This window comes from Neomonachus schauinslandi, chromosome 7 (assembly GCF_002201575.2).
Source record: "Neomonachus schauinslandi chromosome 7, ASM220157v2, whole genome shotgun sequence".
NCBI lineage: Eukaryota > Metazoa > Chordata > Mammalia > Carnivora > Phocidae > Neomonachus > Neomonachus schauinslandi.
This window is the reverse complement of record NC_058409.1, coordinates 120092952-120116777: the sequence shown is the minus strand read 5'-3', so window position 1 is coordinate 120116777 and position 23826 is coordinate 120092952. Positions and strand designations below refer to the sequence as shown.

The following is a 23826-nucleotide window of genomic DNA, read 5'->3' as shown; positions in this document are numbered from 1 at the left end:
GATAAGCCAGATAATTTGTGCAACATGTTCTTATCAGCAGCCTTCTCCAGCACATCTGTGGTTTACTGGAAGCTGCCTTTGTGTGGAGTCTGTTTTTCTATATTCTGCTCATTGTTGGCAAAAAGGGACCAACTGTTTCAATTAAGGGGAAAGGTAAGGCAGTAATAATGAATGACCTATAATCATAAATACCCGTCAATGACACTCACCTGCTCCCAAGTTTGTCCTAATCCTTAGAAAAGTTTAAGATCAAGACTTTTGTATTGAAGCAAGGCCTGCCTCAGGGTCATCCCCCCAGGAGATCTAGGTCTTTTTGAAAAAAATGAGAGCCTTGAACTTTTATACGAGGGGAGAGTATTTAAGAGTGTCCTCGTGCTAAAGATGTCTGATCCTGGGCCTGCCCACCTCACACAGAAGTTCTCCCGAGTGGCCTACACCAGCCTGGATCAGTCCACACAGTTGTGTCTTGGTGAGGTCAAACATGGTTGAATCAAGAACAAGGAGAGGCAACGGGTAGAAGTTGTGAACCAAGAGTTCATTAATAAATGATTTTTATACTAGATGTCAGTAGAGGTTGTTCTGATACAGGTCTTATCCACTGCACTCCCATTAAACTCCCAGGAAGGGAATATGTGTAGGTCAGGGAGAGGAAAATAAGGCATTAAAAGATATCAGACAATAGTTTACTCATGGTCTTATTTCACAGATGTCCATTTTCTCTTCATCTTTGTGACAATCCAGAATGTACTAATATTTGCTCACCTTGGACTGATATATTTTATACCTTGACTGTGACACATAATCTCAAAGTGGGGGCCAACTATAAGAATAAACTGATGCTAACACATGAAATTCTGCCATTCCAGTTTATTGAAATGAGTAAATTTATAGCTTTATTTGCATACAGAAAAGTGCACAAGAAAATAAGTATGTACAAAACAGTTGTGTGGCTGATCATCCTTTTCAAAATTTGTCTACTTTCAAAATTTCAACTATCTAGAAATAATTGCCTCCAGTTGAGCACATTCAGGTATTGGGATATATAAAATACTATTTTTAAGTCTGTGTTTATAATGACTGAGTAGGAAGCCAGATGGAAAATCATGCCATACATGATCAGCTATTACCATTAAACATAAAACCACAAGACTTTAGCTTGGACTATGTGGGACTAATCAATAAAGGTTCGTGAGGCCACCATCTTGTTTAGATCCTGAGCAGTCATCCTCCTCTTCTACCCAAAGGTAACGTTGTATGGTTGATTAACACCCACAAGAACCTGAGCACTAAGGGTCAAGAGACAACATTTAAAAACCCAACATAAACATAACAAAATGAAACTCATTTTGGCAAGAACAAATCCTTCAGAACTGTGCTAACAATATGACTGGAAATGAACTGGGAGAGTTTCCAAGGTTATGAGGAGAAAAATACTGCAGACATTAGATTTTTCAATGATAACACCAAATACTTGTTCTACAGCCCTCTCCTCCCACCCCCTCACCATTTATCTTCCAACTATGAGATTGTGGCTTCAAGCAAGTTTTCCAGTTACTTGATAAAGGTCTAGTATGACCCCATATAAGCACCTAATATATTTGGCACAATCACATTGAACTTTCTGATGTGTTGGCTCTTCAGAATACAGTCCTTCATTGCTGAGTTGAGTTCAGTTTTTCTTCAGTTTTTCTTTCATCTTCTTCAACATGAACTGCTCTTCTGGAACTTCAGCTCAAGAGGATGGCCTCCTATTCCATAGAAAGGATAAAGGTTGTGTCCATTTGCGATTCGTTACGGGATTTAGCGATTACTGAGAAGGCAGAGATGTTTCAGATCCATGAATCCTTAGATTTTTTTTTTTTTGCCCCATAAAACTCTGTTGCTTGTGGAAGGGAAGTAATGTTATATGAACCTGGGAGCAAAACTGACTGAAAAAAAGAATCTGAGGGAAGAGGAGAGGAGAGACAAATAATGTTCTTCCCTCATTTGCACTATCTAGCAAGAGATCGGAAAAAAAAACAACAACAATCTTGCCCTTGAGAGAAAATAATCTTCAGAAAGAGAACTTATATTTTTAAAAAGGTCCTTAAGTGTATCAGATTCCCAGTTGTCTAGGGAGAAGTTGGACTTGCTTCAATTTTACTTTAAAAATTCTCTATAAATGTTGATATGAAGCAAGATTTAAGAAGGTGCCTTGTTATACTATAACCTTTAGGTTTTGTGCTATAAAATAGAAGCCCCAAACAACTCTGAACAGTAAGGATTTTAAAATTTATTCAAAACAGTGTCATCTGAGGAGTTGTGGTGGCTGCATCTCTCAACCAGAGGGTACATGGTAGTGTTCTAGAAGGTTCTAGAACACACTAGGCAATGGTTCAAGTAGGGAAACTACTTTATTTACATTTAAGCTAGAGAATTTAGATTCTTAATTTATTTAAAGCCATAAATTCAGTTTAGCTTTAATCTAAACAGAAAAGTGAAAGGCATTTTACAAGTGGAAGAGGCAGCAAGCAATAAGGTAACAGATAATATGTCAAAGCTGGAATGAGAGCAGAGGTCAGGACGTGTCTGGCTATTAACTTTGTCCTTGACAACTAAGGCCAACCTTTTTGTTCCTCTGGATAGTCAGCATATCAAGTTCCTAGAGAAGTGTAGAGAAAAAAACAAAACAAAACCCATGGTTAGAATTTTTGGGTTAAATATCAGTGTATTAAATATCAAGTCATCATTTAAAACCTCAATAATAGTATCTCCTAGGGCTGATGTGAGAGGCCTAAATAAGATAAGTACAGAACCTGAAATAAAGTGATTAACACAAATGTTCAATGTTAGCTATTTTCTCTCATGATCATGCTCCCCCACCTCCAACCCCAATCTGTAAGTTTAGCAAGTTCACCAAAATAATCCTACCTTCATGACCTAAGAAAGAAAGGGCCTCCAAGGAGACCTCTTGTCAATTCAGTTGAGTGCAAACAATCCTCCAAGACTCTGGATGCAGTTTATTCCTTTCTATTTGTCCATGTTTGCCTCCCTTGGAGACAAGGGCGAGTATGAGTCTCTGTTAAGACTCCTAGCCCTTCAGTATATTACACTGCTCTATCAGCGTTAGAAATCACCAGGCTGCTTGTAACCTGGAGCTTTTCCTCAGCACCAGAGGGGGACTTCTTAGGGCTAGAGTCGGGCCCGAGAACTTGCCTTTTCAATAATCTCAGCCTGTTCTCTGAAGCAGACTTTACAGAAAAGCACTTTAAGAAACACTATAATTCTAGAAGTCAAGTGAGGGACAACAGTCCAAACTGCAAATAAAGTCAATCTTACTGTTCATGTCAGACTTAAGATATTAATCTATTTAAAATAATTAAATTCTAGGTGGGTCCAGACAGAGTTTAGTAGGAGTCCCACCTGGATGGGGCAAGACTGAAAATAATGGGTTTGGTTCCTTTCATTCTTTTTATTGTTCTCCCCTACCAGCTATGCCCTTCCTCCTCTAAAATGCAGCCAAGGCTTCTGTCCTCCACTAATTTAAATCTTCTGAAATCAGACAAAGTTGCTTCTACTCACTGTTGAAAAAGAAAGGGTCCCGCTGAGCCCTCCCAGGGTCTCAGTCTAAGGCAGTTACACCTAACAACCTACCTAGGATAAAATACACTAGTGAGATCAACCTGCTGCCTCATTTGCCCATGTGTTGCTTTTGAAGGGGATATGGGCAGCTATCAGCACTTTGGATTTAATACCCTCAGACTATTTTAGACTAACTTTGAGACCACTCACAGAGAAATAAATTGATTTGGGAGGCAGCATCTGTTCAGCTGATCTGTTCTATAGCTTCAAAAGGTCTTCAGTTTTCGAACCTTCTATAGGAAACCAAGTAACTACTAGGATGCTTTGCAGTCAACTTCAATATGAAGGTAAAAAAACAAAACAAAACAACTAGAAAACTATTGTGTGTTATATAAGTTTTATTGTTATGCAAAAATGTTATTTTGAAATATCAAAACCATAGGCTATGATAGAAATCCATATCCTCATGGGTATATTACTATTTTGTAGCGTGTATAAGAATTCTATTCTTAAATGCTCAGCTGAGTCATTACTGAATTAGTTAAGCATAGATTTCCATGTCTATTACTTCCAAGTTACAGAGATTTAACCTTATACCAATTCTAAAATTAAAATTTCACCCTCACCCCCTGTGCCATGCTTTCTTACCAAACCTAAGCTTAATAGGATCTTCTACTTACAGAAGTTAGGCAAAAGGATTTCCAAAAGGATCCCTATATACATCAGAAGATGTGGGTTGAGAAGCCATCTATGAAGATAAAACCATCCAGTCAATACGTATAATTACAGTTATGAAGAAAAAAAAATTCCATAATTAAGACTTCTCAAATTCCTTTAAAAATCACTTAGGTCACAGACAAATCAGATATTATATGGGTCTACAATGATTTGTGTTTGCCTGCTTATAATTTGTGATGCATATTTATTATTTACATCAAAATCAGGGCTCACATGAATAAGGTTTGCCTCTCCAAAATGAAAGGTACTGTTTTTATGAGCTAAACGATCGAAGGCAGGAAATCAGGAAACTAAATCCTTGAAAGATTTTTAAAGGTACTATTATTTTGGCTCAATTTTCTCCCAAAACGCTTTTGTGAGCCAGGCAAAGTGAGATACAAAAGACTTTTCCTATATGATATTCATTTCTCAAGCTCAGGATAGTAGCCCCTGCAAAAATAATCTCTCCCCAGTCTGAGTTGATGTTTTCATTGTGATGGTTCTCAATGATAAATCTTATTTAAACATCCTTTAGCACCAAATGCCACATAGAGCTATACAAACAAGATTAATTCAAGACACGGGTCTTCAGCTAGCTCTATGTGGCATGTACTTTGGAGCAACAGCTTCTAGTAGTTGATACTTACAGAGGCTTGTGATGAACTGAAAGAATCTTTAGAGAAAGGGTTCTCAAATGCGTTGTCTGCAGATTTGGTAACTGGCAGGGAACCTTGTCTGGGAGCTGGCTTTGGTGGTTCTAGAAGGCAAAAAACACCAAGAAGTCAGCAGACAAATTTTTCCCAAATATAGGCAAAAGTCCCACGATCAAGCTTATCTCAGAAATTCAGTTCCATACTTTTGGAATTTACATCATGGAACAAGAATCACCACCAAATACTAGGACTCTCGGTTATTACTAAAGGCAAATTCATCAGACGAGGAGGCTGTACATATATACCTGAAGTGGAAGACATTCAGAATTCCCTTACTAAGGCAGTGGAGTGTGGTTGAGGCTCTGTTACATAGCCTTCCACATGCCACAACCCACTGAATGTCAATAGCTCTTGGCAGCCCTTTTAGCAATTGTCACAAGAGGGCAGCATTGGGCCAGCCCTTAGAAACAGCTAAGGTAAATCGTTTGCTCCATAAGGTAACCAGTAAAGTTGTCTCCATAACCACCGCTTACCAAAGAGAGCAAGAGTTAGGCCATTGGTGGGTGGGAGAGGGTTCTTCTAAGGACTCTGTGGGCCCATACGACAGGGGAAATACTCGTCGGTATGGTAGACAGAGAAGTGGGTAGCTTACCATTGATCTTTTTCAACAGTTGATTAGCATCAAAGTCATCATGGTCTGCATTCTCCTGAGGAATGCCAACTTTGCTGTTGAAATAACTGGAGAAGGCACTTGAAGTCCCAGAGGAAGTCTGTTCTCCCTTCCTTGCAGGCACAGCAGGTGGCTGCCGCAGTTGGAAGTCCTTAAACATTTCTTTCACTTCTTTGACTTCTTTATCCCCAAGTGGGTCCAAGGCAGTGAAGGCATCACTGGAGATGTCCTTCGGAGGGCCAGTTCTGGGAGGTGGTTGAGGAGGAGCGACCAGAAGAGAGGAGAGCATAGAAGGGGACTGGGTAGACACAGAAGAAGCTGGAAAAATATTGCTCTGGAAAGGGTTCCCTAAAGGGCTTGTTGAGGACCAAGTATTGGGTGCCACAGATGCTGATGGGCCCCAAACAACAGGGGCTGGAGGGGAAGTTGAGACTGCAAAGGATGAAGGCTGGTTCCAACCTGGAACAGCTGGGCTTGTGGTAAAAACTACTGGCTGACCGAATCCTGAAGGCTGACTACTCATCATGGCTCCTGGGACCACTGAAGTGGACTGATTGAAGACTAAAGATGTTGGGTTCCATGGTCCTGCCTGAGCGGGGCTAACTGGTATACCACCTGAAGGAAGCAGGAGAAAGGACTTATCAGGACACAAGCTTGAAGAGGATTCTTGAGTTTCGGAAAGCACAACTCTCAGTGGTGGGGAAGGGGGAGGGGGAGGGTATTTACCAAGCATCTACGTGGCACACACCTTCCTTAAGCCTTAAGGCTGATATGGAAAAAAGGCCCAGAGAGATTAAATCACTCTAAAGATTAACTAGCTAATACAGAATAGCTGGCATTCAAATGTTGGTTGCATTTTGAAAGCCTTTCTTTCTACCACAGATTTTTAAACTTTTCTCATTAGAAGGCTAATACACTCCATAAGGACCTAGTCATGAAAAAAATGAGTGCTTACCACACTGATACATTTCAAACAGCTAGGACAGAGCCTGTTGATAGCATGAATCCATTTGTTGAGTGAATGCATTTACATAAACAAACCATACTGATTACGAAGTAGTTAATTAAGATAATCCATTGGGTACTCTGATTCACTGATTTGATCTTTTCAGTTGGCAGCTGGCTCCTGTCTGGTGTCTTATGGAAACCAGCTATTACGCATGTATATGAGGCCTCAGCATGCTTGCATCCTGAAGAAACCATTTCAGTTTCCTTGCTTTTAAATGCTGCCAAGGTTGACACAGCTATATAAAAGGATGATAAAATTTGGTTGATGCCAAGATAGTTTTAGACTTTTATACATGTAAATGGAGGAAAGCCTGGTTATCCTGGGAGAGCTGTTTCAAATAAAAGTGCTTCCTGCCATGTGTCACTCACCAAACCGTGCCATAAGTCAGAGCACAATATTTAAAAGAGGAAGGGAGGGAGAGAAGACAGCATGAAGCAAACCCCGCCCCCCAAAACAAACAAACAAACGAACAAAAACAACAAAACCTTCCGAGGTAGCTAACTGCCTGTGTCTGGGCATCTGATCTCTGTAGAGGAATGGCTCCATCACCTGTATCTTTGTCATGTTGATTAAGAATTGATGAAATTACTAAAATACATGTCTCTCCAGTGTTTTTCCCCCTCTTCTTGAGAAGCTCATTTCCTACATCTTGTTCTCATACATAGGACATTTTCTCTCCTGCCTCTTCCCAAATATATTAATGACCCCGTCAAACTGCCTCCACAAACAAAAAACCTAAATTCAGCCTCATACGTATTCATGAATGATACTCTGCTCTCAAAATCTGCTTGCCTTGAGCTTTAGAATAAAAGCATTCTTTAGCTATGAAAGTTTTCTAGCTGAACTAAGAAAAGGCCTCCAAACTTCTAACTTGCGTTAGGAATGTTTTTGTTTCCAGTGTGAGAAATATTTTGAAAGTGATGTTCAGGGGCTGATGTAGCAAGATATTCTATCTTAAATTTTCTTAGTATTGGAGATTGATGTTACTTGACTCAACTGTATCATCATGAAGGCTAACCATCTAGCCATGAAGATGCATGGTGTGCTCAGAGACAGTGGTAGGTTTCAGAAAAGGTCATCTTACTAAATTAACATGCTTGTTTTGGAGGTTAGGGAACTGGGTACAAGAATATTAATTATTAAAATTGGGAAGCTCACAGTCTGTGACAATAGAGACTAAAACTCAGGCATACCAGCTCCAAATCCAGTGCCCTATTCTCCTGTTCTGCCTCCTTGGCATCAAGGGATAGGACTATTTTTTTTTATGGAAATTAATTCACATACTTATTTTGTAGTTACAGAAATTAGACTTGATTTACACTAAAGAGCATACATACTCTTTTCACAACTAATGGGTTTGAGTGAAGTGATTGCAGCACTTTAAAACAAATTTATTTAAATTTTGTTAACCAAAGCCAAAGTCACTCACTGATAATTTATGCCAACTGGATGTGCAAATTGGGTAGAATCTTTTTTTTTTTTTAATTTTTTTTTATTCTTATGTTAATCCCCTACATTACATCATTAGTTTTAGATGTAGTGTTCTGTGATTCATTGTTTGTGCGTAACACCCAGTGCTCCATGCAGAATGTGCCCTCCTCAATACCCACCACCAGGCTAACCCATCCTCCCACCCCCCCCTCTAGAACACTCAGTTTGTTTTTCAGAGTGCAAATTGGGTAGAATCTTATCATTTTTCTTTTTTTTTTTTTTTTTTTAAAGATTTTATTTATTTATTTGACAGAGACAGAGACAGCGAGAGCAGGAACACAAGCAGGGGGAGTGGGAGAGGGAGAAGCAGGCTTCCCGCCGAGCAGGGAGCCCGATGTGGGACTTGATCCCAGGACCCTGGGATCATGACCTGAGCCGAAGGCAGTCGCTCAACCAACTGAGCCACACAGGCGCCCGAATCTTATCATTTTTCATGTTGGATGACTTGCCTTCCCTTAGGAAAATGTATGGCTTTAGTCATAGATGGTATTAGAGGGAGTGGTGGTAGTTAAAGAAAAATATTCTATCTGCCAGGAATTAAAGGCATTCTCAGTATATGCTTATGCCAGCCTTCATTCCCATCTGATGGATTTCATGCATTGCATTTCCAAGATAGTTCAGGCTCTACTGGAGAAAGTAGAGGCAAGGGGTAAGGAAAAAGAAAGTGTGGGTGTAAGAAGTTAATTTTATCACCTTCTGATGCTAGACTAAAACACAGGGAAGCCAGTCGAAGCTGAAGGCTCAGCTTTCTACAATACCTCTCCCCACCCCCAGTTCTCCAGAAGAGACAGTCCCCCAGCTGGGTCTAGCGGAAGCCAGACCTACAACCTTCCATGGTTTGGCTGAGGATCCCTGCTAGTGGACAGGGGCTATACTGTAGAGCTCAGTTTGAGCCCCATGTCCAAACTTGGAAGGATCATCAGTATTCTGCAGTTGTATACCCCAAGGCCTCAACAGGGGCACCTAGCCAAAAAGCTTCACTTCGTCTGAATAAATTAACAGTTATAGGGTCCAGCTGTATTTTCGAGCTGACTTGTTAAATATTGGCTGTAAAAATTCTTCGGGGCATTGATATTAGACTGTCAAGCTCTGGGATGTGATCTAGTCACAGGCAGTGCATGCAAGCTCTCAACCCTTCTGCAAGGAAAAGCACCCACCAGCTCCACTTAAGGGGGGCAGGAAAAGGACCGATGCACAAAAGGGGAAGCCCGCCAGGGACACGAAGTGTTCAGGGAGAGTCTTGACGGTATAAATGCAAGCAGAGACCTGGAACAAGTTGGCTTCCCACACCCACATTGATTTCCGCCACTCAGCGGTTGGGTGACAAGCCCCTCTTGCCACCATACTCCAGATATGATTAAACAGATTTAATATGCCAAAATGAAAATGCTTTCCTTTGGAGGAAAGCATCGGGGGAAACAAAAAATAGGGTCCTGATGACTGACTCCACAGGAGGCAGAGAAAACCAAGAGCCCTGGTCAAATTTTACAAAATGGGAGAAGAGAGTCCCTCTTCATCCATAACTCCCCCCAACTGCCTCCCAAGACAGAGTCTGTTGGGAACTTGTAGAGGTGCCAAGAAGCAGAAAAATAAAGAGAGTCCCCAGCAGGACAGCAAAGACTGTTGTTGGGGTTGCTGAAGACTGTCCCATGGAGGCAGAAAGGAACTGGAGGCTGTGGGCAAACAATAGCAGGGCTAGTCCTCAGCCAAGTGGCCTTCCGCAGTGTCCTGCTACAGAGAGGCTCAGTGGCTCACGTGAGCTCGACACATTTATGAATGAGCACTGGCACATCCTGGGCATCTGGTAAAATCCCATCTCTTCCCTTTTCTCTGTGTTCTTTTCGACTTCAGGTTTCTAGCATTTGTTTTCTAACTCTATTAAGACACTCAGATACCCAAAATATTGGCAGGGAGCAGCTAAGGCTTAAGTATTCAGAGACGGATCGGGATACATGCCTGTCTCATACCCATCATATGCCTAGGAACAGAGCTGGGCTGAGAACCTAAGACTTGCATTGTATGACTTACACTTGCTTTGGACTTAACTTATATCCCTCTCGGGGATAGGACAGGATACCCTATCCAAGAAGCAAATCAGTTTACTAGGAGATAGGGCTTCGTCTAGTAATGGCAAATTACGTGGCAGGCGTGCATGTCATCAGTTTTTCCAATACAGATGATAGACAAGACTCTCTCAGCTCTACCTCATTTCTCCAATGAATCTAGTCTGGGCATCAGAATCCCTTACAGTTGTCTTCCGTAAGCCATTGCCAGTTGGCTCGGGTAAGCGCAATATTGAAAATGGTTTTCTTCGGTGTCTGGGTGGCTCAGTTGGTTAAGCGACTGCCTTCGGCTCAGGTCATGATCCTGGAGTCCCAGGAGAGAGGCCCACATCGGGCTCCCTGCTGAGCAGGGAGTCTGCTTTTCCCTCTGACCCTCCCCTTCTCATGCTCTCTCTCTCTCAAATAAATAAATAAAATCTTTTTAAAAAATTGAAAAAAAAAAGAAAACGGTTTTCTTTCCACATGCCAACTTCAGGAGCCAAATTTCAGTTGCAAGTCAAGAGTACCAAATGAGGGTGGGGGTCTATGGAAGTAAAAGTGGGAGAAAGGTTCCCTGGGATGCTCAGATCTTATGTCCCTGGAACCTCTATGGATATGAAGTGCCTTCCTCCTGTGCATTATAATCTTATGAGTGAAAGCAACAGAGGCAAATCTAACTCGATCTCTAAGCACCTACCTAGACCCGCAAGGGGTCCCACTGGGGCAGAAGCATTTGTTTTGAAGAGATCCAGAGGGTTGGTCTGTAGGGTTGCAGATTGTCCTGTAGGTGATGTCTGGCCTGGAGGTTCTGAGGCGGGAGGGGTAAAGATGTCTGATGCAAGCAAGTCTTTTGCTGGAGACTAACAGGGCAGAGAGGGAGATATAAGAGTTACTCAGTAATAGTGAAAAACAGCTTTATTCTGTCTCCTATTCTGTACCTCAAATTTGGGAACCACAAAAAGAAAAACTTATTCCTCTTACTGGTAAACTATAAAAAGCCAAAGCTCCCCCCCCCCCCCCCCCCCCCCCCCCAAAAAAAAGACAGATCCCTGCAATGGACAGAATATTTGGTCTTGGTAACTGATGTAAAGAGGACTCTCAAGGTGAAATCTATTTTACTCATTTACACATTTGTATCCATCAGGTCTCCTTGTTAGCTAAAAGCTTGAAGCTGGGAAAGAAAGGACAACTATAAATAAATAAGTAACCTACATATTTTTGATTATTCTATTAGGTTTAAATCAGTCTGCCTAAAGGTGATATTATAGTCTAATTATTAGGCCAGCCTGCATATTCTAATGAGATTTTTGAAAAGATATTTACAGAAACCACATTTTAAATTGCTTTTGAATGAAGTGGTACTAGTAAATATTTAAGTGTCTTTTAAAGCAATGGATCATTCAGCCAGCATTGAATAGAAGAGGCAAACTCAAGAATTTTCCACCACCACCTTGGACATTAATGCAATAGGAGGAGTGTGGGGGGCATGTGTTAGTGTGGGGAAGGTACACAAGGCATCACAAAGAACCCTTGCCCTCCCCTTCCAGAACATGACGATCGAACTTACCAGAGGTACAGAAGCATAGCAGCATTAAAAATGGAAAAACTGGTGTTTAGTTAATAATAAGTGACAAGACATGCAAACGGAAAGCAGGGTGTGAAAACACTGCTGAGTGAGAACTTAGAAAGGGCGGCCATCAGAGGAAGGTATTCCTGGAGAAAGATGTGCCTTATCCCACCTTCTATTTCACAGCCACACAGGAAGCTACAAGAGCAGCAGGAAAGAGAGCTTGCATCACACCACCCTTTGGTACCGAACATGCATTCTGCCAATGGATATGTGGAGAAGACAATTCACCTTAGCAGTCCTTCTGCCTCTTCCTGGTTTGGTACTTTGTGGAGGTGGGATAATGGCTATGGAGTCATGTGGTGAGGACTGGACAGAGCTTTCCAAGTCCTGCTTTACGCCATTCAGTACGGACAGTCCTTTGGGAGGGCTTCCCACAAAAGGGTTCGGGGAGGATTTGATATGGAAGCCGTTCTGTTCTCTTTCAGATACCCCATTTTGAGTTCTCACTGTTGGCTGTGTTTGCGTACTTGAAAAGGGCCATGGGCCTGCCTGAGCTTCCTGTTTGCCAGTCCGGTTAGAGATTTGGTCAAACTGCTGACCAAAGTAATCAACATCCCCATTCAGGGGCCCATTACTCAGTGGAGTAGGCAAGCTACTCAAATTCTCTTTCTTCTGATCTGAAGATTTGGGAGAATCAAACGAAGAGGGTGTCGATTGATCTGGCTGTGCAAAAGGATCATCACGGAAAGGATCAGGATTAGGGGTGGGAAAGAAGTTGAGATTGGCAGAAAAGGCATTTTCAGGCAAGAAAGATGCCTGAGGCTTTGGTCGTGGAAGAGAACAGGAGGTAATGCCATTTGTTAAGAATGGATTTTCTCTTAAAGAATTCTGATTGGTGTCGATTTCAGAGTTTAGATCCACTAACAGGATATCTTTGCTTTCCTATCACATTTGGGAAGAAAAAAAAAAAGAGAGAAAAGAAAGTGTTAGTCCATGTCTTCGTGACTTCAAATGAGAAAGCTACATAAGATGATCAGGATCATCAAAATTCCCATTAAGGTTTGGTCTTGACAGATCGGTTGACCATTACCTCCTCCCATCGCCTCCCTGAGTGCATTTCTTTACTACGGTTGAATAGGTCCTCCCTGTCCCTCCCCACCCTGTTGCCCCTTTATTTAGTTCTCAACTTTGTTGGCCCTTCATTAAAATGAAACTGTACTGTCTGCTCTAGTCATGTGTCCGCTCACCCTTGTAGACTGGCTGCATTCACGATCCTCCTTGTTCCCATTCCTGCCTCTGCAAGTCCTCAAGGGAATCGACTGTGAGTCACTCTAAGCAATATCTAAGCATATTGAGCGTGAATGTAAGAAAAGATCTCTGAAGCCTAACTCAGCCTCCCACCTGAGGCACAGTCCCATCTGTTGTACCCTCAGAGTCATGTAACAGCATCTCTCTAAATGAGCGAATTCATTGGCTAATATTTTATAGTTCTGGTTGAGACAAAGTTTAAGGTCAAATATATTTCCCTATAATTGGTCTTTCCTCTAAGAGGCAAAAACAGATTTTCCCACCACATCACACGGCCTGTCAGGTATGCCCCTTTAAATATTTAAGGATCTTTTTGAAGGTGCCAGTCAAGTTGGATCTCTCATCCTAGTTTCCTCTGGACACATCCTTTTGTCTGTGTCCTTCTAGAAAGAAGAAAGTGATACTCAAAATCCTGATACATTCTAACATCATATTAACCTCTCGTATTTGTGTATTTTTTCATAATACAGCTTAGAGTTGCCTGCGTCGTGACAGTAATCTCATCTTTTGGTGGATAAATTCAAGTAATCTTTAATTTATCTTTAATTTATGTACAATGTAATCTTTAATTCATGTATGAAGTAGAGATGTGGGTTTAGAATTAATTTGAAAAACATACCAAATACTTAACTCTACAAAGTCTAGTCCCTCCCTATCTTAATTACTTGCATTCTCCATTGTTAGATAAGATACCCTCTCAACAGAAAATCAGCAAATTTGAAAAATCTGACATGTCTTTATTCAGTTCAGTGACATAACTAATTTGGGCTCACCTTGGGATAGGGCTGTCAAAAACTGACACACCTTCCTTCTGACTGACTTTGATCCATTAACTACTCATCTATGCTAGCCACAGAAGAATATAAACAATCAACAATGTCTAGCTGAGATGGAAGTTAGAGGTCTAGCATTACCCTGAGCACCTTACTAAATATTTTTGATCACTGGGACAAAAACAACCTCAAGGGAATATGAAATTCTCAAACTAGTAAGTAAAAAGGGGGGCTGAATAGGCCTCCTTGGCTTTAAAAGAACAAATTTTTTGAAAGTTTAGGTCTTAATTGGTCTTCTATCTTTGGCTTCCTTTACTGTTAGGTATAAAAATACAATTTTTAAAAGCCAGTTTTTCTTTTTATAACCAGAAGAATTTGTCAGAAGAAAGAGCTTATAATTAAAAAAGATTTTTTTAAATCAAAGAAATGGATTGGAAGATCTCTTAATGTAGGGATCTTTAACAATCAAAAGATAGGACAAAATGTATTACAAAAGCTTGTGATTTCAATATTTATTCATTTATGATGAGCCACCTCTGGGTTAGAACAGTTGGGTGTTCACAGCTGGTAGAGTTCTCCTTTTCAAATACTTCAGAAGGAGTTCTTAGGACACCAAACTGGAGCCACAATGTTAGACTTCTGAATAGTCACCCTATAAGTAAAATGTATAAGGCTCTCCTCAGGTTGGGTTTGTTGTTAATCCAGGATTAAGAGTCTAGTTCATAGACTACAGTGGGATGATGTGAGACTCCTCATCTGCCCCCTAGGTCAGAACTTCATTAATTCTTTGTTGGATCATCAAACACTGCATCCACTCGGCCATCATCTGACCACCTGAGAGATAAGCACTGATAAATGAAGGTGAAATGCAGTCCTGGCTCGTAAGGAGCTCCAGGAGGAGGAGGAAGCAGGCAGCCATAGAGGTGTCTGCACGAAGGTGAGCTCTTATATACTGAGTTCCACAGCCTAGCTTTCTCCAGGAAGCTGATCTCTCCCAACCATTTCAGCCTGCTGAATCCCTGAACTTCCCAGCTCAAAGCTTTCAGGGGCTTCCTGCTATCCCCTATGTTAAAATAAGCCTCATTAGCCAGCCTTTCAAAATGACCTACAATAGGACCCAGTTTATTTTTAGCCTAACTGCTCCCTATGTTCCTACACACTTCAAAGACCCAACTCAAGTTCAGATTCTTTACAAAGCCTTTTCCCATGGATCTTTCTACTTCAGCATCACCTGTGCCCACCCATGGCCTCTTATATATGCATGACACTGTGCTTTGGGCCCTGATCCCATCCCTGTACCAGACTTAACCTCCTTCATACCTTATGTTCTTCTCATAATAACTGTGCTTTCAAATGGTCATTTTTAAAGTCTGAGAACATGTCTTTTGGGTTTTTTCTTTCCTTCTTTTTCTTTTGAGTGGCAGTATGGAAGAATATTATTCAGTTATTTTCCAATAAAAATTATGTTCTAAGGGATGCCACTTAATTTGTAACATGATTTTATTTGAAATGCATAAAACTGTTCTGTATGAATGCTGGGGGAGGGACAGATGGGTCAGGGAACCAGTAATAAAGTCCAGGTAATTTAGATTTCTTTTTCTCTTCATCTCTTCCAGAGCAACTGTTCTAAGATTGTGAATATTTTTAAACATTCTGGTTTTATCAAGTAGAAATAAATTTGTTTTGTGACCTATGAATATGGAGTCAATATGCAAGAACACGTGGGCAAAATCCAACCAGCACATAATTAGTGCCATTAGCATTCTCTTACTTATCAGATACCATCTACTTTGATGGTATTTATTACCTTAATTTACTGTTAGTTTAAAACGCACTTTTATTTCTATAAACCAAAAATTCTTAGAATGCATTAAGTCTAATATAACTAAGACTCAGGATTACTCATATTGTTTTCATTTCCTCTTTCAGAACTTTCTAGAAGTCTACAGAAGCAGATTAAACAGTCAGTGCTTCCTTGCCTATCCCACTGGAATTCTATTTCACAGCTTGAGTGCTTTGATCTCTTTCAATATCCATGTTTGAATGTCAGTTACACTTGGAAAGTAGATCATTCAGATATCAATTCACTTTGGGAAGGGGGTTACTGTGGAGGAGGGGACAAAGTTGTCTAGGAATCAAAAGGACCTCAGGGCTGGGATAGACATTTCAGGATCATCTAATGTTGTCTCTTAACAAGTGTATCCTTAGGATGGTAACAAACATTACGAAGAATAAAAGGTTCCACAGACAAGTGAGTCAGAGCTCACTGCTGAAAAGAACATTAAACAGGCTTCTTCTCTATCGTAGGCTTTTTAGGGCCTCTGAAATTCTGTTATGCATCGTGAATCTCATAGGGTCGGGGACAAAGAAGAGAGTATGCAGCCCCTGCCGCTTCCCCTCTCATGGGCCTGGGCATCTTATGTGAAAGTTCATGGACGGCCATTCTCTGCAATACTCTGGCAGGTGAGACTTACCCTGTCCTTTATCTGCTGCTGCTTTAAGTCCTATGAGCTTCTTGGTCATGTAGACTTGCTTGATAATTCCCTGATATAAGAGACTCCTAGACAGACATTCCCACTCATTATTCTAGACTGATGGCTCTTTTTGTCTGGGTATTGCCTTCTCATCTTTTATGGTCAAGTCCAGAAACTCATTTACTTTGAGGCATTACATGAACCTCTAAACTAGACAAATACCATGTAATTAGCATCAATTAATAGGCTTTGTGATTATTTTTAATGCTGGTCTCCCTGCTTGAAAGTAAACTCCATGATGTCATTGACACTGTACCTCTCACTCACTTCTGTGCCCTGTGAATGGCAGGTACTCAAGAAACTGTTTAAAAAATAATAGTTAAAAGAAGTCATTCAAAATTACATGGGTAGTTTAACTAGAGGCCTGTTTTGGAAGGTCTGAGATGTGTGCTTAAGCTCTTTCTCAGGTGAATGAGTTTTTTTTTTTTCTGAATCACCACATCCTTACCTATAAAGGAAAATATTGCTCCATTCTCACAGAGTTGTTACGGATCAATCAGTATTTAGAAAACTTGATACGCTATAGTGTCCTTCAAAGAATGAACAACTTTTTTAAACAAGGATGGTCCTTGATTAAACCTAACTGAGCATCTTATTTGTTTTAAGTCTTACTTCACACCAAGCTTATGCTATTAAGTCACAATAGAAAAAATAGAAAAATACTGAAAAGGCTAGGTGGTTTTACAATTAATCATCTCGCAAACACTTCCTTCTGGTGGGACTTATGCCAAGGATTATTATTCAGGCCCTTTTCTGATCCTAAGTAATATCAAGAAGGATTGCACCGCCTGTCCTCTGCTCAGATCTAACCACCAAGCAAAATTAATGTATCTGAATTGGTGCTGATAGGTTCCCATGGTAAGTTAAGATGCAAATTTATTCTAGTAGCCAGTTATACTTTATGTGGAAAAATCTGCAGTTACCTTCCAAGTTTCAACGAGATGCTCAAGATTTCTGGTTAATTGCCAATTTGTGTTATAGATGTCATTTTCATTACATTGCAAATTTAAAAACAGGCACTTACTGTTGGACTATTTAGGTCAGGAGGTGTAGACATGTCCCCAAACAAATCCATCTGGTCAACACCCTTAAAAAAGTATTTGGATTAGATTCAGATGTGTCTATTAAAAAGTATTACTTTGTATATTGTTGTAATTGTTTCCTAAACTAAGGTTTAGGAATATTGTCACAACTTGATTTTCATTTAACTAATACAGATTTACTATTAGGCTATTTAGGCCTGGAAGCGTAGACATGTCCCCAAACAAATCCATCTAGTTCACACTCTTAAAAAAATTTTGTAGATTAGATTCAGATGTGTTTACTAAAAAGATTACTTTCTATCTTGACATAAATGTTATATTAATGTTTAGGGCAATAGTTGTCATAACTGGACTTCCATACAGATTCAGTGCAGATTTGGTATTAGCAACATCTATAGGAAGTAAACCCATGTTCAGTTAAATAAGAATTATAAAAAATCACATACATACCAATTTCAGTTTGTTAGCTTGGTCATCAAGGGTCAGTAGGGTCTCATTCCCATTCTGAAAAGACGGCAAATATTTAAGGGTTTAACTGGTGAGTTTTCTTATAGAATGTAATTTCCTAGTGTATTGGCTTGCTAAGCAGTTATGATTTTGGTACTGATAATTCAACTATACATCTTCTATGGCCAGAGAGATCATGAACACATAATCATAAGCTAGGAGGGGAGCATGCCTGGACAGGTAGCAAACAAGGACTTCTACACATCACGTGTGCAATTCATAAGAAGTAAAGGTGCAGTTTTACCTCTACTGCTTTGTTGGCTTCTTCCATCTAAAAAGAAAGACACAAATTCAGTGATCTTAACAACTACAGTTAAAAGGGAATTAAATATCTGTATATCTATATATCTCTCTATATACCTATGGGTTCATGAGCACAAGGCAAGAGAGAGTCTTGCATATTATTTCTGCCCTACATTCCCCTGCCCTTTTCATATCAATACTAGATTTGAATACAGTTTCTGAACTTAAACTTGCTCATCCTTTGGAACCAATGTGAAGCTTGTGGGGAGAGAAGACAAGAGTCAGGGACTGAAAATCCGATGCATCTAACTGTAACATCCATCCATTGCTCTACTGAGAAGAAGAGACGATATATTTCTAAAATTTCTATACTTGAAAGAGCCACAAAGAAGCCAACTCTCCAGACAGGCCATATGTTTACATAATGTTCAAACATGGTCCTGAATATAGTCTTAAGTTTAATAGAGTCAATATTGGGTAGTACTTGCCTTTTTCTTTTCTTCTTCCTTTTTCTTTACATTATAGATAACTTGAAAGAGGTCTTTAAGATCAATGACTAATGGCTCAGCCTGAAGGAAGAAAAAGCATCTTTATGAGTATTTTAATATTACTATTTTCTTCTTTTTGTCCCCCATCAGTTCTGATTAGTACTGTTTTCCTCCTTTCTCTTAAAGCTCTTTACTATCCTCCCCTGGATTATGGGGGATCACCACCCCACCACCACCACCACCGCCAGATACATAAAGGGCAACAGAGTAAATAAGTATTTAACAAAACAAGAAGGACCATGATAATTTTCCAAGTCCCTTCAGGATTTGGGGGAATAATTCACTATTATTCTAAAATAACATTGACCTAAGTCCCCCTCCAGGTATACCTCAAGGCTTGAAGCATACCTGTTGCCCTGTTTTTATGGCAAAAAACTGATGCTGGCCTTCTCCTCCACACACATAGCCAAATGCCCGGTTGTCTGTCACATCACGGGCAATGAAAGAAATCTTATTTACTGGATGTTCATGCTCTATTACCTGAAAAAGAAACATAAAAAAATGACTTATTGATAAAACCTAGAATCTGTATGGTAGCACAATGAAACATCAGATACCTAGGCATATATGAAAAGGCCAAAATATTTGAAGGAAGAAATTATTGCCTCTGGTTTAGAGCTACATTTATCCTTGCTAGTAAGGGCTCCAAAAGGAGCAAAGAGTAGAAAACAGAAGTGCGAAAAATACTTCTTAGAATATTGATACTTGATTGTCTTCATCCCAAAGATGTGACACCACATAGCAAGAAAGGATTGAGGATCAGGAGACCAAGAATTTCTAAAGCTAAGATGGGGTATTACACTGCTAAACCATCCAAGTGGGTCGACTTTCCCAACTAAAAGTCAGACTCAGGTGAAAAGCATAACTAAGCTAGAACAGTGTTCACGAGGATCCTTTGACAATGGCTCTGAGTGGTCAGAAAACCATCCTAAGTACTATCGGAACAATTATCCACAGAACATTCTGGAAGTTACCAAATGCTGGCAACCAGTATTTCCCATGTTCACACCACTATTGAGGAGTTACATGGGGCAGGGGTTTCAGTAGTGCCTTCTCCTCTCTTCCCCCTCTCCCCTTTCTCTTGATCCTTTCAAGCACATGGCAGGGCTCAACTCTTTAGGGATATTTGTAGGTGGTCATAATGTATCTTGGTTTTTGTTTCCAAATGCCTAATGCCACTGGGAAGTTTATATTGGGTATCTTTGAAGATTTGGGGAACAAGAGAACGCTTTAAGGAAACTTGCCACCATTCTCTGATGGGCTTGGGAAAATCAGACTTGAGAGATGAGGGAAAATGGAAACAGCAGTGGATGAGGACCAGCAGGGTGAATGAGCAGGTGCCAGGGCTCCAGGGCTCTCTATGTGACCACCGGATTTTGCGTAATAGATAATGGCCATCTCTAGGAAAGCATGGATAATAACTGGAGGTCTCCCCACAGTACCTCGAGACAACAGAGTATTTGACAGCAATGAAAATGAGCTACAAACAACATCTTAAGTAAATGAATCTTACAATGTTGAGTAGAGAAAATAAAGTTCCAGGAACCTGAAGTAGGATCTGATCGTCTTTTGATAAGGTTACAAAAAAATAAACAAAATAAGTAAGACTGTTCCTATGCAGAATAACAGCAACCACAAAAAATAAGCAAGGTTATATCTGTAGGGTGAAGACGAAGGGAAAAGAGAGAAGAAAGAAAAGATAGACGTGTCAAAGGTAATATTCTAGCTTCAGGTTAGCCAGTAAGTTTGCATGTAGCTAATCTATTAATGAGATCCAGGCATAGATCTATGGCAGCATCAGAAACCAGGGGTTAGGGTTAATCTTGCTCTGTGTACCTGGAGTCCAAAAAAATACTGAAGTGGTATTTATAGCACATCTCTGTTTATAGACTGGAGGTTCACATCCATTACAGAAAAAAATTTCAATAAAGTATCTTGACTCCTCACCTCCTACCCTATCTGTTTTCATGCCTATTACTTCTGGAGAAGTAATATATACTATTTTTTTCCTACAGACTTTTGAAAAGGAAAACAGGAGCTGAGATTTATGTCAAATTGTTTGTTAGACTCAGGTGGTCAGAAAGGTGTCAGTGAAAGTGAATTCTTACCCCAGTTTTCTCATCAATTATTTTTATCCCAGAAAGGGAAATGTTGACCCAGATCCTTTGTTTGTGTTGTCCCTGAGACCGACCAGCTGCCGCCATTCCCTGATGAAATTGGGAAAACAAGAAAAATCCAGTTAAAACTACCCTATGATGCTTTTGATACTAAAACATTTAAAAGATAGCTTTATTTTCAGCTTGGTTTACCATCTACGAAAGGATTAGGCACCTTTCATAATAGATGGCAGAATGAAATAGAAGACATCGAGCCAGGACATCATGAATTAGCTGTGTGAACTTGGACAAGTCATTCTAATTCTGTTGGTGTCAGAATAGTCATTGGTAGAGACAAGAAGACTGGTTAAGATCTTCAAAGATGTTCCTTCTAGATCTGGTCTTACTTAACAATTTTTATTTATTTAATTAGTTTCACATAGTGACAGTACTAGAGTTTAAAAATTTTTAAAAAGCCCAAAGGGCTAACACGAAAGAGCTACAGGTTCCAAATAGAGATCTGAATTTTACCTGAATACTTCCAGCATCTAAAACTTGATGTGCCCAAAAGAAAAGGCATCTACGGTCCTGCACTACATGATTAAGCCCAGTCTCTAGAACAGCATTCACAATGTGCAAACAAACTCAAGACTCAGAAAATGAGGCATCGCTGGATCAATTATGTGATTAGAAAAGTTTTTCTTTCAAATAATGGAGATAAAGGTAAACATAAGCTTCTAATATAATTCCCGCTGTTGGATATTTGCTTGAGATAGAGACGAAGCATGCTTTCCCTTCTGACCTTTAGTTTCATCATAGAATCTTGGCTCATTTTATCCCCTCTTGCGTCGGGCACGTCATCAATGCCAATTAGCTTGGCCTTGTATTTTACACCATCACCTTTGAATCTGGCCAAAAGATACTCATCTGTCTTTTCAGAGCCTGAGGGGGAAAAAAAAAGAAAAATAGGATAAAATTTATAAATGTCTTTAAATATCATCCCCAGGTATGACCAAATACGTTCCAGAATCTCCAAATCTGAGTAGTATACATATTGGTTATATTACAGTTGCTCAAATATGCAATATTCTATCTTTATTCTTACTTCCTCTGAGTAAAATTGTATTCTGTAATACTGTATATGGTGTTGGGGTGGAGAGAAAATGAACTCTTAACGGTGCAAAATGGACTGAATTATGGGAAACTTACGGGCCTGTGTGAGGTGGGATTTGGGGATATTCTTCACCATAATTTAAAAAATATTTTTAAGAGAAAATAAGGAGGATAGTGCTTTTTTTGATGAAAGAAAAATAAACTACTACACTCTTTACTAACATTTTAAACTGCCAATAAGGCAGAAGAAAATTATGAATAAATTCCTTTGAAAATCATTAAGATACTTATCTCATCTTTATAATCTCTTTTGCTTTCCTTAAAAAGACTGCAGTCATCTCATTCCATAGCTAAAGTAGAATAGTAAAAGGCAGGCAAGCCACGGCATAGTCTCAAACTATGAATGATTAAGGACTCTGGCACTTTCTAGTGGTACTTCAGGTCAGGAGAACAAGGTCTAGTAAAATAAAGATGTCAGTTTTTGAAAAACAGCTACTTCAGTAAAGCAAAGTGGTAAACAGGTTACTGAAAGATAATCATCTAATAATTGAGAGTGGTGTTTATCAACTAAACAAGCTACCGTGAACGCTTCCCAGTGGGATCCAGTTGGTGCAATCACAGGATTCAGAGACATGTCTTATTACAAGTGGAGCAAGCTAATCTCTACCAAAGTCCAACTTCCCTGTTGAGGAGAACTTGAGAGTTGGCTGAGGCTGAAGTGAGGCAAGGGCCAGCTCTTACTTCGTTCACCTCAAACCTCACATTTCTTCAGAGGTAAGCAACACTCACTCCCCTCAGTGGCCTCCAGAGGATGTCTCCATACCTTTCTTTTTTTCCTTCTTTGATGGTGCTTTTGGTGCAGCCTGTGGGTCAGGCTGCCCGTTAGTTGTGCTTGTCTCTACTTCGTTAGACATGACAAGAAGGCAGACAGCGAACTCCAGCAGCAGCAGACACGGAGTGACACCAGGCGATCCCCGAGGTCTCAAATGAACATAACCTACGACAGACACCTGTGGGCAGAGTTTAGAGGCATCATGAGATCGTAACACAGCAGACCCAGACGGTATGCTACTAGGCTTGCGACTCGTGATTTGCAGACTAATTTTGTTATTTCTCCCCTATTGGACTGAACTCTGAAGAGGAGCGGGTAGGACTGTTTCCTCTGTAGTTTCCAAAAGGGAAAGAGGGTGTTTACGAGGTTTTTCTTTAAGAATTGATATCTGGTAACATTTAATGATTACCTACCTAAGTAGTTTGTATTGGAATTGTGGCATAAAAATCTAGTGTTAAAGGTAGGGATCAAAACATGTCACAGATACAAAAATAAGATTTCCTAGCAAAATACAAATACATTGGATGCTGAGTCTGAGATGATCGTGATTGGCATCCGAAATTGGACATTATAAATTCTGCTTCAAAAACTCATTTAATTGTAAAGGCAGTGTCAAGAATAGAGTTAAAAATTTTATCTTATTCCCATTGACAAATATATATTTTTGACATGTTGTGATTCTGCATATGATTTCCAGGGCTATCTAAGCCCTATACAGGACGACGATTTTTGACATTAACATTTACAGGTATCAGGGGAAGAATGAGTTTATGGGATGTCTGTGGTGCAATTCATTGAGTGGAAATACTTTTAGGCTATTATTGAGTATTATTCTCCTCAAGGCAGTGGTGCCATGTGTTCTCATAAGACTCCCTTATGTATCATGGCAGGTAAAAAGGGAAAAACTTAGAGTCACTGTAAGCACACAGAAGTGAACTAATGTTTCAAAAATGTTCTTTCACCTCCCAGGAGTCAAAGTTTCTACACAGCTTCTGAGAGAGCATTAACTGTCTACATGGACTGAAGACCAGAGGGAAGCAGGCATTCATAGTTTTATAAACCTGTTAAGACCACCCATGGACTGGCATACTCCTTCCACCCCCAAAAACTCTCTTA

At 40.0% G+C, this 23826-nt stretch overlaps 1 protein-coding gene across 1 annotated transcript in view; it reads right to left on the bottom strand.

Moving 5' to 3' along the window:
- Positions 1-856: 856 nt before the first annotated feature.
- Positions 857-23826, bottom strand: part of DAB2 (DAB adaptor protein 2) — a 49984-nt gene continuing 27014 nt past the window's right edge. The window contains exons 2-15 of the mRNA XM_044916937.1: positions 22702-22888; positions 21568-21707; positions 20778-20876; positions 19018-19149; positions 18610-18690; positions 18123-18149; positions 17822-17875; positions 17353-17415; positions 12002-12655; positions 10841-11003; positions 5584-6216; positions 4926-5035; positions 4242-4309; positions 857-2641 (exon numbers count right to left, since the gene is read on the bottom strand). Of these exons, the coding sequence (XP_044772872.1) occupies positions 4247-4309; positions 4926-5035; positions 5584-6216; positions 10841-11003; positions 12002-12655; positions 17353-17415; positions 17822-17875; positions 18123-18149; positions 18610-18690; positions 19018-19149; positions 20778-20876; positions 21568-21707; positions 22702-22792 (2310 nt within the window). The 5' untranslated portion in view covers positions 22793-22888 and the 3' untranslated portion in view covers positions 857-2641; positions 4242-4246. The remainder of the gene's footprint in view (positions 2642-4241; positions 4310-4925; positions 5036-5583; positions 6217-10840; positions 11004-12001; positions 12656-17352; positions 17416-17821; positions 17876-18122; positions 18150-18609; positions 18691-19017; positions 19150-20777; positions 20877-21567; positions 21708-22701; positions 22889-23826) is intronic.